The 15,972-nt window shown below is 40.1% G+C and overlaps 1 protein-coding gene across 1 annotated transcript in view; it reads right to left on the minus strand.

Annotated features, from left to right (window-relative positions):
- The window catches only part of DENND6A (DENN domain containing 6A), a 252,677-nt gene that overhangs the window by 136,044 nt on the left and 100,661 nt on the right, over positions 1-15,972 (minus strand). Inside the window, exons 10-11 of the mRNA XM_085624672.1 lie at positions 1,993-2,115; positions 489-584 (exon numbers count right to left, since the gene is read on the minus strand). Of these exons, the coding sequence (XP_085480798.1) occupies positions 489-584; positions 1,993-2,115 (219 nt within the window). The remainder of the gene's footprint in view (positions 1-488; positions 585-1,992; positions 2,116-15,972) is intronic.

Raw genomic sequence — 15,972 nt, forward strand, 5'->3', positions numbered from 1 at the left:
GGAATATCCAAATTAGGACGAACAAACATCTAAATATCAAATCAACATCCACTTATGAGAGGAACATCACCTGGCGGATTTGTCTCAGTACTAAATTCTACCTGTGCCATAAAAATGTATAGATCCCAAGTAAATGACTGAAGATCTCGGATTTTCCGCCGAACACCAAATTATTTGAGCAGTCCTATAAACCCAAAATGTCCTGAGAATTAGCTACTACAAGGTAAACATTTTATCTGCTATTGTATTATCACTAGCACCAGATTCTTTTATGTTATTTAATATGCATGTAACCAATTGTGTAAAAAAATGAATCTCACTTCAGAGTACTGCATGCATATTTACATACCAACTGCTATGGAAATTCAAAGTATAAATAGTACATACATTTGTAAAACAATGGCCACACACTTTCAAATTAATCTCACATGACATTTATATTTTAGTAGAGCTATAGACTGATATTACTGTTAATAATATATACTTACGGGGCCTGTGTCCGAGTGGTGTACTCTTTGAACTCTGTATCATGAATCGTAAAATATGGCCTGAAATCACTGCAGTACTTTAGTGGATAAATACAACTGTGGGCCAGAAAGAGACATGGTGTAGTTACATTTTAAAACATCCTTTGTTGAACTTTATCACCTGAAACACATACACAACATGAAAACATTGGTAATGTGTGATGTTCAAGCAACAAGTCCAAGGGATATAATTCAACATGCAAATTGCCTCACAAAACCAGACTGAAACAGGATATTAAAGATAGTCATTAAGGTTATGGTCACTTTTTCCAGATTTTCCATGTTCTTCTTTAAACAACTTTACATGTGTGCAACATCTCTGCCACTCTATGTTTAATGTGTGTTCATTGGCAAAAACAACAATTATTGCATGCATGTGAACGCTTTGCTACAGGTAACATCTGCCAGTATATGTGCCATTAGCTTTTAATTAGGTTCAGTGATCATTGCATTTTCTGAAGTTGTTGGGTTTTTGAATGTCTTCAGCAACTCTTTGCTGTGTTTGGAGAGTGCGTTAAGGTAATATCAAGTATTGTGTAAAAACTGCAAGCAATTATTATTTATTAATATAGTAAGAAAAAGCTTGGAAGACATCAGCAAAGTTATTACATTTCATGGGTAGATAGTGGTCTTTAACATTCAATTGTATACCCTACTTCCTTGTTATTCTCAGTGAGCCAACACAATGCTTAATACAAATCCACCTATGGTTTATTACTCTTCTTGCTTCATGTCATTATTTCCTAGTATTTTCAGTCCACTTTGCCCATAATCTTTCTCTTTTTTTTAAACTGTTTTTATTCAAACCTTGCTCATCAAACAGCTTGACAATGAAATTAATGTAGATTGTTGTGCCTCATACATAGTAATTAAGATCTACAGTGTTAAAGGCAGAGCATGAATATACAGCGAGAATGGCGCTTTGATAGCCAGTTACATTTTGTGCAGCTTACACCAATGTCGACCTCAACAGTAGTGTTCTACACTTTCTTCCAAAAAACATCCCTCCCTGTCAGTAACCCCTAAAGTCCCGCCAGGCTCCTCTTACTTTCACCCATAGCTTAGGGCAGCCCCAACTCTAGTAATCTACTTGTTCCGCTCTCTGGCACCAGTCTAGGTCGTACTCCTAATCTTCGATTCTTGGGGAAACTTTGCCTGTGATCTGAATCTCTAGTCACTTGTTTGTGATTGGCATTACATTTGTCTAACAATGGGCACCAATTTCTATAACAATTCTGTTTTCGTTACACTTTAATTCTATTAGTTTCTAAATATTTCCTCATACCTCCTAGTATAAGAAAACTGAGAAGAAGTTGAACAGAGGGACATCTGGAATAAGCAAGTATAAGTTTTTTATTGCAATGAATTTAGCCTGTTGTGAGCCTATTATAGGAACATAGACAAATACACAAAGTATCTGTCAGAACAAATTAAACTAATTAGATTAAATCATTAAACTACATACCTTATGAGTGCCAAAACTGTTTCTGAAGATTCAGAGGGCGATGGCGCCATGACCACAATTGGTTCTCCTAGCAATACTAATTCCCAGAGCATCTGGATGTGGAAGAACACTGGATAGAAACATCTGAAAGAAACACAGTTTTCTGATTTTTCCATTTAGTTTTTGTTTTGTGGCAAAAATATTTTATTCTCCAATAAAACGGTACATCTAATTACATGTCTGATCTAACACTAAAAGCTCTTATGTGGGGAGTATATACATACTGGACTACAAAATGTTTACAAAAAATGTGATTGCAGACTTTTAATTATGAGCCGAAGGACACAGGACTGCTCAGAAATAAATATGACTTACCTTGCAATAGCAGAACCCTTATGCCTATGAATAAGAAAAGTAAGTAAACTTTTGAAATCTTATACACCATAGAAAGGAACATTGACAAAAAGATTGTGCAACATTTTCAAGTTTTCATTGCACAGTTGCTCTCTCAGATGGAGGGACAAAATCATTCCTACCTCGCACCCACTTTGGATTGTTTCAACTCCTATCTGTTAAAGGTCTTTAATTTAGACCAGTCTGGTGGTGAATATTTCAGGTGGAATCTCTGGAATCCTCTTGTAGATTCCAACTTAAAGACTGCTTCAGACCACAGCTAAAGACACCTACAACTGACGTGAACTATCTCTAAATTCAGGGGGTGGTAATCAATCAAAAGTACACTCACAATGGAAGGTGTGGTTGATTCAACAAATGAGCAATGCTGTAGGAAACTCTTGTGCAAGACAGTGCTACCAGATATGGGGGCACTGTTGGTGCCAGAGCCTGCATAGTTTTAGTCGTTAACAATACACATGGACAGCCAAGAGTCAATGTTCCACCAGTGTAATGAATAATAAAAACAGTGGCTTTTGTGATGCCCCCTAGAAATGTAAACATTGACGCCTTCAAGCAATCTCTTGTTGCCTTTAAGCTGTGGCCAAAACAATGATCAAAATAACTATTCTTATAATATTATTATTACTATTAATTAAATGTATTTGGAAACTGTTAAGTTGGGCCTGCCTTCTCATGCGCCATTGGCACCAAAGGCTAAAAAGAACTGGTTTCCAGCCTTCAACGGCCTGTTCTAAAATGAAAGTAATTCAGAGCTCCTCTGGCATTAACTAGGACATATTCTCATAAAGTTGGAAGTCTGAGGTTTGAAAACACTGCTTAACTGAGACTAAGAGGAGAATAAACCACTTATTTAAGAGGGGTCTAAAGCCCAGGGTCTATCTTGTTCTGGTGAAACAAAGTATACTGAAGTTCAGAATAAATACCCAAACGTTCACCCAACTGCAATGGCTCATGTTAATAGCAGTTTTAGACATAATAGAAGTCAAAAACAAAAGATTCAAAAGGGAGCACTATTGAGATCCAACACCCAAGAGATACTTTGTTTAGAGAATTTATTTGGGCAAAAAAGTTTCCTAGAGTAAAATTAACCACAGTACAGCTGCCCATAAATCAAGGAGGTTTAGCACTTCCGCAGATACGAACATATTATCAGGCTGCCCTTTTCAATTTAGTGGTTGATCTAATTTACTATAAGTGCATCTATGATAGTTTTTTTATCGACAAAATGATAATTGAAGGGGGAACGCAAACCACCGCCTTTTTGAAGACTGCTAAATTACCTAAGAGGACCCGCTACAAGTCCCTACGAGAAGTCCAGTTTAGGCTCCAAGCAGTCTTTAAAAAAAATAGCTCCTCTGGCTTTCAATTTTTGGGTCTGGGAGAATGCAATAGTCTGGGCCTACATTTACAACCAAGATATATTGAGATTTGGAGTGATTGCGGGTTCTCACAACTTAAACACTTCATTGTTCATAACAAAATAATATCTTGGCAAGAAATAATGAGTAGGGCAGAAGGTTGTAGAAAGCCCACGTTTCTTGAATATATGCGGATAGTTAATTTTATTTCCAATACTGCGGGCATTTTGAATACTCCACACTATACCATGGTAGAACTTTATGACCTTAAGCTCTCGGGACTTGGGAAATGGTATTCTGCATTGCGGAAGGATGAACACGCAAAGGGGATAGTTTCCCATATCGAAAAAATAGCAAAGGATACGGGCTCCAGATTTAGTCTCAGGGAATGGGAAAAAATATGCCTTCTAGGGCATAGGTCTCTACGTGCCGCTAATTTTAAAAGAATGTCCTTTCTATCAAGATGGCTCGCATATTGGACTCCATCAATGATTCAGAAACGATATCCCGATCATCCCAATAGGTGTTTTCGCTGTCACCAGGAGGAGGAAGGTGGATGGCTTCACATTTTTTTTTCTTGCCCGCAACTGATACAGTTCTGGGGGGGGATCTTCAATGATATGGGATCTGTTTTAGGCATGAGTGTCTTTCCCCAGGTTGAAACCGCATTATTCGGATACTCAAGGGACGAGGCCAATTTATCTAGCTCCGATAGGGTTTTTATAGCCATATCTTGTATGGTGGCACGATCCTTGATACTTCAAAATTGGAAATCTAACAAGATTCCGAATCATTTGAATTGGTTTAATAAAATGAAAAGGATCTGGAAATTCGAAGAGGCATATGCCAAAAGAGTAGGGGGTATAAGGAAATTTAAGAAAAATTGGGATAAATTTGAAGAATTACTCCTACTCAAGGATAGGCCCTAGAGATGGCGTGGATTCTCTAATTGGTTAAGAGGAATACAGTTTCAATCACTAATAAACTATTGATCCCCAAATGGACCAGGGCAATGATTTCCTACTTGTATAAGTTTTACACTATTCAAAAAGTACAATTTTTTGGGGTCAATGTTGTTAATGTTGCTCCCCTCCTTAGGTGATTTTTAGTAGCTTTTAAATGGCTGTCATCTGAAATTGCACTTTACCCCGTTCGCTGATATCTTGTATTCCACAACAAAACTTGCTGCTAGCACAATTGCACTTTAAACTGTAATAATGTTAATAATATTGTATTTTAATAGGCAGATTTTTGTTGTTTTTGCATTTTCACTTTAACTTAGAACCCAATTAGGTCCTTAGAGCTCTAGGATGTGTGGAGCTATATTCGATTCTGCAGCTTTATATTGCATTTGCACTTTATGCGTCTATATTTTTATTCGGTGCCAAGTGTACTGTATTTGTCAAGGTTAACTTCGGTCGCTATTGCACTGGGCATATCATCCTGGATTTTTAATCTTGTCCTGTGTGATTCAAGACGAGTTTTTTTGCTGTGTTGTATGTTAACTTGTAGTCATATTCTGCATTCGCACTTTATTTGCCAACTTGTCTATGGACAATGGAACGATATTTGTCTGCCTACTAAATAGGAAAATGCATAGCATTTTGTAAGTAGCCTTTCAACAAACCAACATCAATGGTGGGTTTAATTTTGGTGTTTCAATTATTGCATTTGCACTTTATTCGTGATGCTAAGAGTACTGTATTTACCTAGGTCGACTCCGGCTGCTATTTGCACTGGGCACTTTAATCGGGAACTTAATCTCTGCCTCGAGTTAATATTGTGTCTGTCTTGTGTCTCAGCTGAGTTATAAGTCAACTTGTTGTTATATCTTTGCATCTGCACTTTTTTTTTTTTCTTTCATGCGACTGCCTAAAAAATATGAATAACTTATTGCACTTTGCACTCTGTTTAGTAAGTAGCCCACCAACAAATCAACATATACGGTTGGTTTAATTATGGTGTTTTTGAATGTTGCTCTTGAAAATTATGTATGTACCTTTTTTGCTCTGCTCAATAAAAAATAATTTAAAAAAAAAAAAAAAAAAAAAAAACCCAATACACATGGACAGCCAAGAGTCAATGTTCCACTAGTGTAATGAATAATAAAAACAGTGGCTTTTGTGATGCCCCCTAGAAATGTAAACATTGACGCCTTCAAGCAATCTCTTGTTGCCTTTAAGCTGTGGCCAAAACAATGATCAAAATAACTATTCTTATATTATTACTATTAATTAAATGTATTTGGAAAGTGTTAATTTGGGCCTGCCTTCTCATGCGCCATTGGCACCAAAGGCTAAAAAGAACTGGTTTACAGCCTTCAAAGGCCTGTTCTAAAATGAAAGTAATTCAGAGCTCCTCTGGCATTAACTAGGACATATTCTCATAAAGTTGGAAGTCTGAGGTTTGAAAACACTGCTTAACTGAGACTAAGAGGAGAATAAACCACTTATTTAAGAGGGGTCTAAAGCCCAGGGTCTATCTTGTTCTGGTGAAACAAAGTATACTGAAGTTCAGAATAAATACCCAAACGTTCACCCAACTGCAATGGCTCATGTTAATAGCAGTTTTAGACATAATAGAAGTCAAAAACAAAAGATTCAAAAGGGAGCACTATTGAGATCCAACACCCAAGAGAAAGATTGTAATTATAATTGTGCTGTGAAATGGCATTTCGCATGGACAGGAATCATCAAACAATGGTCTTCACAAGATCTTTGATAATCACGAGAAGCAAATCAAAATTAAAAACTGCAATTCTAAAATAACAGATGTCTCACTGACTTAGGCATATGTAATATTGAACAACAAACTTTATCCTATTAAATAAGGTACATAATGATCTTCCTAACAATAAAACGGGGACTTACATTTAACCCTAAATTCTTCAATGGAACGCTTCATAGCCTTGGAGTACATTCAAAAACCTGTCTATTACTCATAGTTCTCTTTCAGGTTAACAGAGGATTCCTTAGAGTCATAAACGTTAATCTTTGGCAAAGAAAGATAATATTGAAAAAAAGATTTAGAAAGATTTCACAAATATTTGGAAGAGATGTGTGTATGCAGCATAGCAGACATTTATATAACAGCTAAGCTTGCAATGCTAGCTTTAAAATCTCTGTTCAGGTGCATTAAATGCTCTAAAACACAATATATGAACGTGATAAGAGATTGAGACGACAACTGTCCCCAGTTTCGGATAAGATTGTGCTAAAGAGGTATGACATAAAACAACTAGACTTGCAGTTGACTTTGGCTGCAAACAGATCACACAACAGTCCCACAGGTCAAAAATGTCTCCCAGAGCACAACACAATGATTAAATCAGCACTTGCTTTAAGGTTTTCTACTCAGCATGTGTGCTATATATTGGTTGCCTTCATAGGAGACAGGTATAATGGGAGATACAATTCATGTGTATAACTTTGAGTTGAGAGAGCCCGGACAACAAATGCAAACAAGCATTTGCAATGCAATAGGTCTCGCAGTTAAATGAGTATAAGCTATTGGCATTGTAAATGACAATGCCTTTTATTTATGTTTTTAAAACGAAAACAAAAATAAAAGGCATAGTTATTTGCAATGTCAATAGCTCAAACTCACGTAAATGCGAGACCTATTGCATTGCAAATGCTTGTTGTATTTGTTACCCCGAGTGGGGCGGGTATGCTCAGACGTGAGTCCCGTGCTCTCGATGCCACTGCAATCAAGCTATCCTGGCTGAAGAGGGATGAAACCCCGAAACCCGTCCTAGGATGCTTGTTTTCAGTTCAGGGAGGACCTGGCTTGGCAGTTCGGGCTGGGCTGTTCCCATGAGGCACAGGGTCAAGACTGATTTGCATATGGCTGGGTTCAAACTGAAATGGCATGGTGAGCAAACAACACAAATGGATGTAGGCCCAGATCTCTGTACTGGGATGAATATATGACATTGTTCTGCATTCTGTCCATCAACTGTTGTTTTTTGCAGTAAAAGAGGCGCAGTTATGTCACTGCCTCTGAAACACCCAGAGGTCGAACATATTTAACATATTCAGTATATAACATTTGGGGAATACAGGCTCCGAATAAAGCCGGGGAATTTCGTGATCAGCGCGAGGCTGCTGCTTGCTTCACATGAGTTATGGCACTCTGGCCTCACTAAAGAATATCCCAGGCTTGTGTGGCTCACCTCTAGGCCTCGTTATGTCACGTTTCTTTCTTTAAAGTCACTGCAAGCAACTGAAAAGCGGCGCTTACACTAGTGTGCTCACAAATAGTGCCTGCTACCCACTGCTGCTTTGTAGCGCTTTGGAAAACAATTATTGCGATCACCCATGTTCACATTTTGAGCATTTTGTTGGGCGCACGTGAAATGGAAGTGCCTCATGTTATTTTAAAAGAAAACAGGCGTTATAAACTATTTCGTACTCATGTTATCTAGCTCCAGAGGGTGAAAGGCTGAGGTGTATTAAACCACTGAACTTTCTGCAGCCCATGGTTTGAGGAATCAAATGAGTACTTCGTGCTTTAAATAATTAAGGTGGGGGAAACAAGTGGAAATGGCAAATGATTTTATTAGGAAAACTGCTAACCACTGATCCAGAAGACGGCAGAATTATTAGGTATGTGTAAGTAATGTTAGAAAGCACTGTCTGCCGACCGCGCCATCTCCTTATTTTATCCTTTGGTACTCGAGAGGGACTGTAGTATCAGAGAATTGAAGTGAAATGTAATAACCAACAATGTCATGTTGTCCTTTATTTCTAGAACCTCTTTCATCAGACATGGTCTCTTGGTGCGCTTGCACAGAAGTTTCGAACTATGAGCCCAAACGAAAGAAGGTTTAGTGTTAGAACATAACATTCGAGGGTACGGTGTCCGATCCACAAAGTGTGTTTTTTCCTCTCATATGTATAGTTGTGGGGGCTTCGTCGAACGTTTGAACTTCACGCCCCCTCCTGAAGATTCGGGGCAGAATATGTTTAACTCCGACGGGCCTCACTCACCTTAAATCTATCTGAAGTCGATCCATGAAGTATTATTGTCACCTGTAATATTAACGCATGCTGTTTGCAGCGCAATGAAAAGACAAAACTGTAGCAAGCGCTATATAAAATGGAAATGATTTTAATAAGGCAGAGTTATGTACGTAGCACAGACATAATGTTTAGTAACTATTCTGTCTGCACCGGGAATGGATGGTGGGGCAGACGAACCGTAGAGCTACTTGTGCATGTTCTTACACTGGTAGTTTCTTTTATCACCTCCTGTTTTGTCGAAAGCGACCTAAAGCTGCTGATGACTCTGCGGCGCTAGCAGAGGAAATGCAGTTGCATCACATACCGTAGAACAGTCTGTGTCCTTAAGCAGCGTTGTGGGAGTAGGTTACAGAGATGAGTGAAGGTGCCAGGCTGGGCAAAGTGGAGCGGCTTGAAGCAAAAACAATGCAAAGTACATTAAAATAATTCAAACAGCGATGGGGGCATTCGGAACGGCCAACGCTGACCTACGGACTCCAGCATGGCGACAGCAGAGAGAGCGGTGAGGGCACTGCAGGAGTGAGGAGAGGGGGCGGGGTCAAAAGGGGCTGGTGAGGCGGCCCTTAGCACGTCACTCGGTAAAGCCCAATGTGCTTGAATGTAGAGTAATTATACAGGAACAGGTTTGGCCAGAATCAACACGGTCTTGTGACGTTATTTATATCCTTGGGCATGCCGTGCAGCCACCATTAACAAGTCTTAAACAATGGTACATTTGAACGCGAAGGAAAGACACCATGATGTTGTTAATTCCGTTGTCTGGCATCAGCGCCCCAGACCGACTCATGTAACAACAACAGCTGAGACATACAACGGGGAAGGCACTTTCAGCTGGAGGAGCAATGGGAGGAGGGAAAGCTGGAAGACAAACAACTAAGCGTTAGGAGAATGGGAACAGAGACAAAACAAGGCAGTGGGGAGCAGAAAGTGGGCGAAACTAAAGCATAAAACAGAACGACAAGCAGTGACGGGGATTTGGGATGAAAGTGGCGATCTAGCGGGGGTAGTGGGGGCGGGCAAGCAGAGGGAGGGGGTTGCGGAGATGAGTGAAGGTGCTGCGCTGCGGCAGGAACAACTTGCCACACGCAAGGGAGCTCGAATCAGCGCGACAAAGAAAAACAAGCATTCGGCCGCACGGCCGAAAACGAAAGTAATAGCGATCGCGATCCAAGCGAAAGTGATCGCGATCGCTTGGACGGGAGAGCTGTGTGGCAAGCACGCCAGTGGTGCGCGCGCAGCAGTGATTGGCGGCTGCGCGCGTGCACGTTCACGTGCACTGTAGCTTTAGGCCACGGCAGCACTTTGAAAAACTCAGTTATAAAATGTCTCTTCGAGCCTTTGGCTCGCGAGACCTAAAAAACGAATTAATATTCTCTAGAAGATTATTCTGGGAAGATTATGGTTTTCTTGAATCCAGAACACAATGATCGACAATGTCCTCATGTGAACACTTACTCCACAGGTGAAGGAGTTTCTTACCACGGTCAACTGATGAGAGTTTAGCAGTGTGCACTAATGCCAGTTAGGAACTCTCTGAACCACTTCTGTGAAAACATTAAGGAGACATTTAAACAGGAGTGTTTAGCAGAGTTTCATTTAAGATATATTGTTTGAGGTCCTCATGAATCCGGCATCAGTACATTTGTTGTATTATAAACATTCATGTGTACTGTGAGGTTCCTTTTCTCAAATGCTGTTTTTTTATTTTTTGTGGTCAAAGTTCTTAAGTGCACCTGAGTGATCAGAAGAGTTTTGAAGAACAACATTTTGCTGAAAGCGCCAATGAAGTTTTGATTATCAATAGTAGGTCGGCCCCTGGAGGGTGTTTTTCACAGCACTTTCCTCAAAACTCTAAAGTTGTTTTAACAATAGTTTGCTAAAACCATTGAGGATATTTGGATTAATAAACCTCTGAGGGTGTACTGTCTTTCACTAACTGAGAGCAGCTAGAATTGAAAGAGTGATGCATGGAAACACACAGAGTGGAGGACAACTGAATGCAAGGCAGAATTATTTAGGATGACATATCAGCTGCAAAGATAGAATACTATAAAAAGCAATTGCTGGAGGTCTTGTATATGCAAATGGACTTGAGTTGTTGCACTGCCTGTGAATTTTAAACAATGTTATTAGAATCACATCTTACATTCTAGATGCTTTCTAATAAAGGTTTGTCATTACAAACCTTGTCTCGTGAGGTTAGAGCAATTTTCAGTGGGAAGAATGTATTGTGTCCCACAATTAAAACCCTACAAGCCTCAAGATTTTATAAGTGTTTTAATTCGTTTAGTGAAGGGGTGAGCCTTGGAAGAGGGTAAAAAAAAGAATCCTAATGGTTGTTTCCAATTCTGCCTGGGCGTGCTGTATCTCCAGATGCAGGGGCTGGAAACATCTAACATTTTAATGATTATAATCATTACAAAGTATAGTTTTAAAAAAACAGACTGGAACAATAAGGCTTACAGTGTAAAGAAGGTATTTGCAGATGCTAAAAATGTCAAGTCTGATCATGCTCACATGAAGGAGGAAGAGAGGCGTGTATCTGTCAAAAACACTTCATATTCTTATGAAATTCCATAACGCTTTATCAGTGAACTCACGCTTTCCTTGCTCACAGTCAGGCACTTAGAAGAAAACAAAGGAATAGTCAGGTCAACATTTCTGAGAACCTCCTCTGCTGTGGAAGGTTTTGCATGAAGTTGCACATCTAGTTTTCGAACATGTATGGGCATGAGAACACACCTGCAGTGTCAAGGAGCACATATTGCAGCACTCGGCTAGTAATACCTGTTGCTTATTTGGAGTCTCAAAACAATTCTGTGATTTTGTTCAGTGTCCCTGGGTCAAAATGCATCATTAAGCATCAAATGACACACAATTGATGGACGGAACGCAGAACAAATCAAAACATTCTCCCCCAGTCAAGAGATCTGGGTTAAATCCATCATTCTTTTGCTCACCATGCCACCCCAGTTTAGACCTGGCCATATGCAAATCAGTTTTGACCCTGTGCCTCATGCGAACAGTCAAGCCTGAACTGCCAAGCCAGGTCCGCCCTGGACCAGAAACAAGCATCCTAGCACGGGTTTCGGGGTTTCACCCCTCAACAGCCAGGATAGCTCCAGTTCGGGCTGGACTGTTACCATTGGGCACAGGGTCAAGACTGATTTGCATATGGCTGGGTTCAAACTGGAATGGTACGGTGAGCAAAAAAACGATGGATTTAGGCCCAGATCTCTGTACTGGGGTGAATGTATGACATTGTTCTGCATTCTGTCCATTAATTGTTGTTTTTTGCTTAAGCATCACCGGCTTAGTTCTCATAAGAAATTTTTAGAACTCTTAAATTATGGACTGTGTTCCGCCAGTTTGTTTAATTGAAAATGTGTAGAAACTGAAAAAATATGTGCTTCTGTCCTAATAAAACAGAAGATTCACTTCTTTAGCAACCAATATGGGTCATATCTCTTACATTTTCAAAGCAGGCTTGACATGAAATCTGGAGGGGCCCGCAGGGTTGGAATTTCTAACACCCTACTGCAAGGACTAAGTTCAACACACCTACACTGAATAAGAAAGCTGGTTGGAACACAGTCCCAACACAAGCCCACTGTGCAGTTTTGCACAGGCCGTGGTTTCAGGCTTATATCAGTCACTCTAGATAAGTACGGGGACACAGTGGCAATGCAAACAATCTTTCGTTTATGAATAACACACTCAAAGATAACACTAATAAATCGGGACAAGTACTTTAAAATGTTTATTTTCAAATCCTACTTTGTCATGTGGCTGATAGCGACATTGTCGACATCACTAAGTTAGCATGGCTCATGCTGCCATGATGCTGCTTTTGCGCACGTTACTACTTAACTTTATTTCACAAGCCTCTGTTTATGCCTTTCACATGAGAACTGCCTGCTGTGTTCGATCTCTGCTTGTTCCTGGAGATTAGTCTGAACATTGCGTACAAGATCAATAAACAATGCCCCTTGTTATTCTGTTCTGGTCAGGCGCTAGCACCTAGACAAAACATATGACTAAAGCTGCGGCTGGAGACTCGTTGCTTTGATATTACGGGGATGCCGGTTTTTGGACACACACTAGGAGAGGGACCTCTCCAGGGAGAAGAGCAACACACAGCTTCAATGTAGAAATCCCATCTATGCTCTAAGGTATGGGGTCTTCTAACAAAATACAGAGATCTTCTATTAAATAATAATACATAACCTATCCAAGTGGAGGGAGTTTAGACACTATAGTTCTTTTCTCCATTGTCTTTATAGAATGACATCTCCCTTCATAATGTATGGACTGGCTGCGATGCTAACTGTATTACTGGTATGCATTTTTCTGCTTGTTGTGGCACGTATACTGCATGTTCAAGCATGTTAGTTAAAATAAACATTTTAAACTGTATTTGTGTCTCGGTCAGATCTTATTGTGGAGAGGTGCAAGATTGTGAGTGAACAGGTGCGTCTTGTCACCACGATTCCTGAGAGATCAGGGAGTGTTGTGTTCTGGGCTGTCTAATCATTTGCTTCTCTGTATTTGTGTAGGAGAGCGTGTGAGACACTATAGCTAGTCGGTCCTGGGCTCGTGGGTACTAAGGCGGTAGAAAGGCATAGCCCCTATACATCGAGGTCCCATGTTCCTGTGCATTGTTCTGTGTATGTGCAGTATCCCTGCAACACCTTCTAGATTATAAAATATGCATGAAAATTATACAGAATGCAAAAATAAAAGCAGTTAAACGTGTAACGGTCAACCAAAACAAGAAAAATATTTCGAACATCACTAGCGAGATTCTGACATCCTAACACCATAAAGCTATTTATAGGATGATAAACCGTAGCTATAATATGAAATAGCAAATAGCAAAATCTGCCTTAACAGTTTCTTGGGATGGATCACACAGCACACGTACGAAAAGCTGGCTGCAGCTATTCCTCATCAGAGCTCGGCCGAAGAAGCAAAATATGTGCTCTCTGTGAAGGGCACCATTTTCATCGTTTCTGGAGTCAAGGCTGTGGTGGAGAGTGGCTCGGGAATCTGGTGTGCTGATAACTCCACTGCAAACACCTCTCCTAATCAATAGTCAAATCCCAGGGTATATATTCTGTTTGACCACTGGTTTTATCTCATATTTACAAATTTAAACAGGTTTTTGTGAACAGTAATGGTTCTTTAAGACTAAACCAAAATGACAAAAAATGTGTCAGCTCCATCTACATGTTGTCATTAAACCCCCATCTTTGTAAATGAGCTTACATTATAATGGGCCATCTGTTAGTTGTGTAGATGAGGGTAAAGGCATCATACTTCACAGGTTCCTTCCAAAAGTCTTATACTTAACAAGTGGAATAGTTCTCTGAGGGGACAATTCCAGTTTTAACTGGCACCCCTTCTATACGCTGCTGCATGTCAGAAAGTATCTCAGAACCAACAAAAGAAGCTTGTTGACAGTTGTACAACTTTATGATGTGTACTGGCACTATTGTCAACAGAATCAAACTTCCGCTTCACAAGCTAGTATTTTCAAAAAAGACTTGCAGAACATCCAAATCATCATCATGGTTCAATATACCTTTTCGTCCTAGAAAAGTTGCGTTGAGGTGGTTACTGTTACTCATCTAAGATCATTAGCCTTTACGCCTCATTAGAAGGCTAACAGAAGACTATGCTTTTAAGCCTATGAGATGACATTTTTTGTAAAGCAGCAGATGAGAATGAAGATTCTGGTCTCATTCCGTTTTACACGGCAGTCACCACTACATCCCTAGAACCTACAGGGAATTCACCACTGCACTTGTAGAACCTACAAGGCATGAAAACACGGTCATTAGGGGCAAGAGGGGAAGGTAGACAGATGACTTCTAACCCTTTTCAGATGTATTGTGGATGGCTGCTGAAGAGATGGTCTCCATCCACATGTCTAAAGCAACGGAATTGTTATTTTGCTTGGCAACTTGTCTAGGTCTGCAATTAATGTCACAGCCACTGACCCAGAAATTCATGGTATGTACAAATATGCAACAGGTTTTAACAGTAAACCGAATCCGACTGACGAAGTCTGGGAAACAAGGCATTCTTCCTATCTCTTCCTCCAAGCTTTAGGTTTTCCTAGAGTTTTGACGAGATGGGCTGACCTCACCCTTACACTATGTTTTGAGAGGTCTATTGGACTAAGGATATCGCATAGCTGGTGTAACTAGTGTTTCAGGCTCCCAAAGCACAGGACAGGACTAAGAGTCTATGGGCCAGATGTTCAACCCTTCCAATTTGTGAGTCGCAAACTGAATTATTTTGCAACTCGCAAAATGGAATTTACAACCGTGTCTCAGACACTGTTTGCGATTCCTAATGGAAGTCGCAAATTGTGTGCCTCATTAATACTCATGAGGCAGGTGCAATTTGTGTCCCCATTGGGAATGGCTAGCACTCCTTTGGATGGTGGCCTGCTGGGGCCAGCCACCACGTCAGTGACTGCTTTGTAAATAAAGCAGATTTGTTTTTTAAAATGCTGCTCTTTTTGCTTAAAGGAAAACGGGATGCATTTTAGAAAAGAAAAATGAAACGTTTTTGTTTCCTTTTTTACGAGTAGGCAGTGGTCCGTAGGACCACTACCTGTTCTTAAAAATATTTTCACTGCCCTTCATTTTAGCAATTGGCTTACCACCCTTTTGAAATGGGTGGTAAACTGCGAGTATTTTGCGCCCGCAATTGCAGTAGCAAAACATTCGTACATTGAAGTATAACTCGCTCTTAGGAAGGGACGCCTTTGACACACCCCTTCCTAATAGCGATGGTAATGGGTTACCGACTCGCAAAATAGGGCTTGTACATAGGACAGACCTATTTTGCGGTCACAAACAGGCCGTTTTCCCGTTTGTGACCGCAAAAAACGGTCATACATCTGGCCCAAGATTTGTAAATTGTACTCACTAAGTGTCCAGAGTTTCATGCAATTCCAATAATAGGCAATCCTATACTGATCAGACCATATGAAAAGCTTGACTAATCGGCCATACCATTATCTGGACATAGGTTTAAATATACAGGGCTTTCCTAGCCCAGTCTCAACATGGAACACTGAAGGTTAATCATCTAGAAAAACATTGTCGATTGAGTAAACTAGAGGGCTTGGGATCCACACCTACCCAAATGTACATAATGATGTTGAAGTTGCCCCCAAACCCCCAAGG

Source organism: Triturus cristatus, chromosome 9, assembly GCF_964204655.1.
Source record: "Triturus cristatus chromosome 9, aTriCri1.1, whole genome shotgun sequence".
Classification (NCBI taxonomy): Eukaryota; Metazoa; Chordata; class Amphibia; order Caudata; family Salamandridae; genus Triturus; species Triturus cristatus.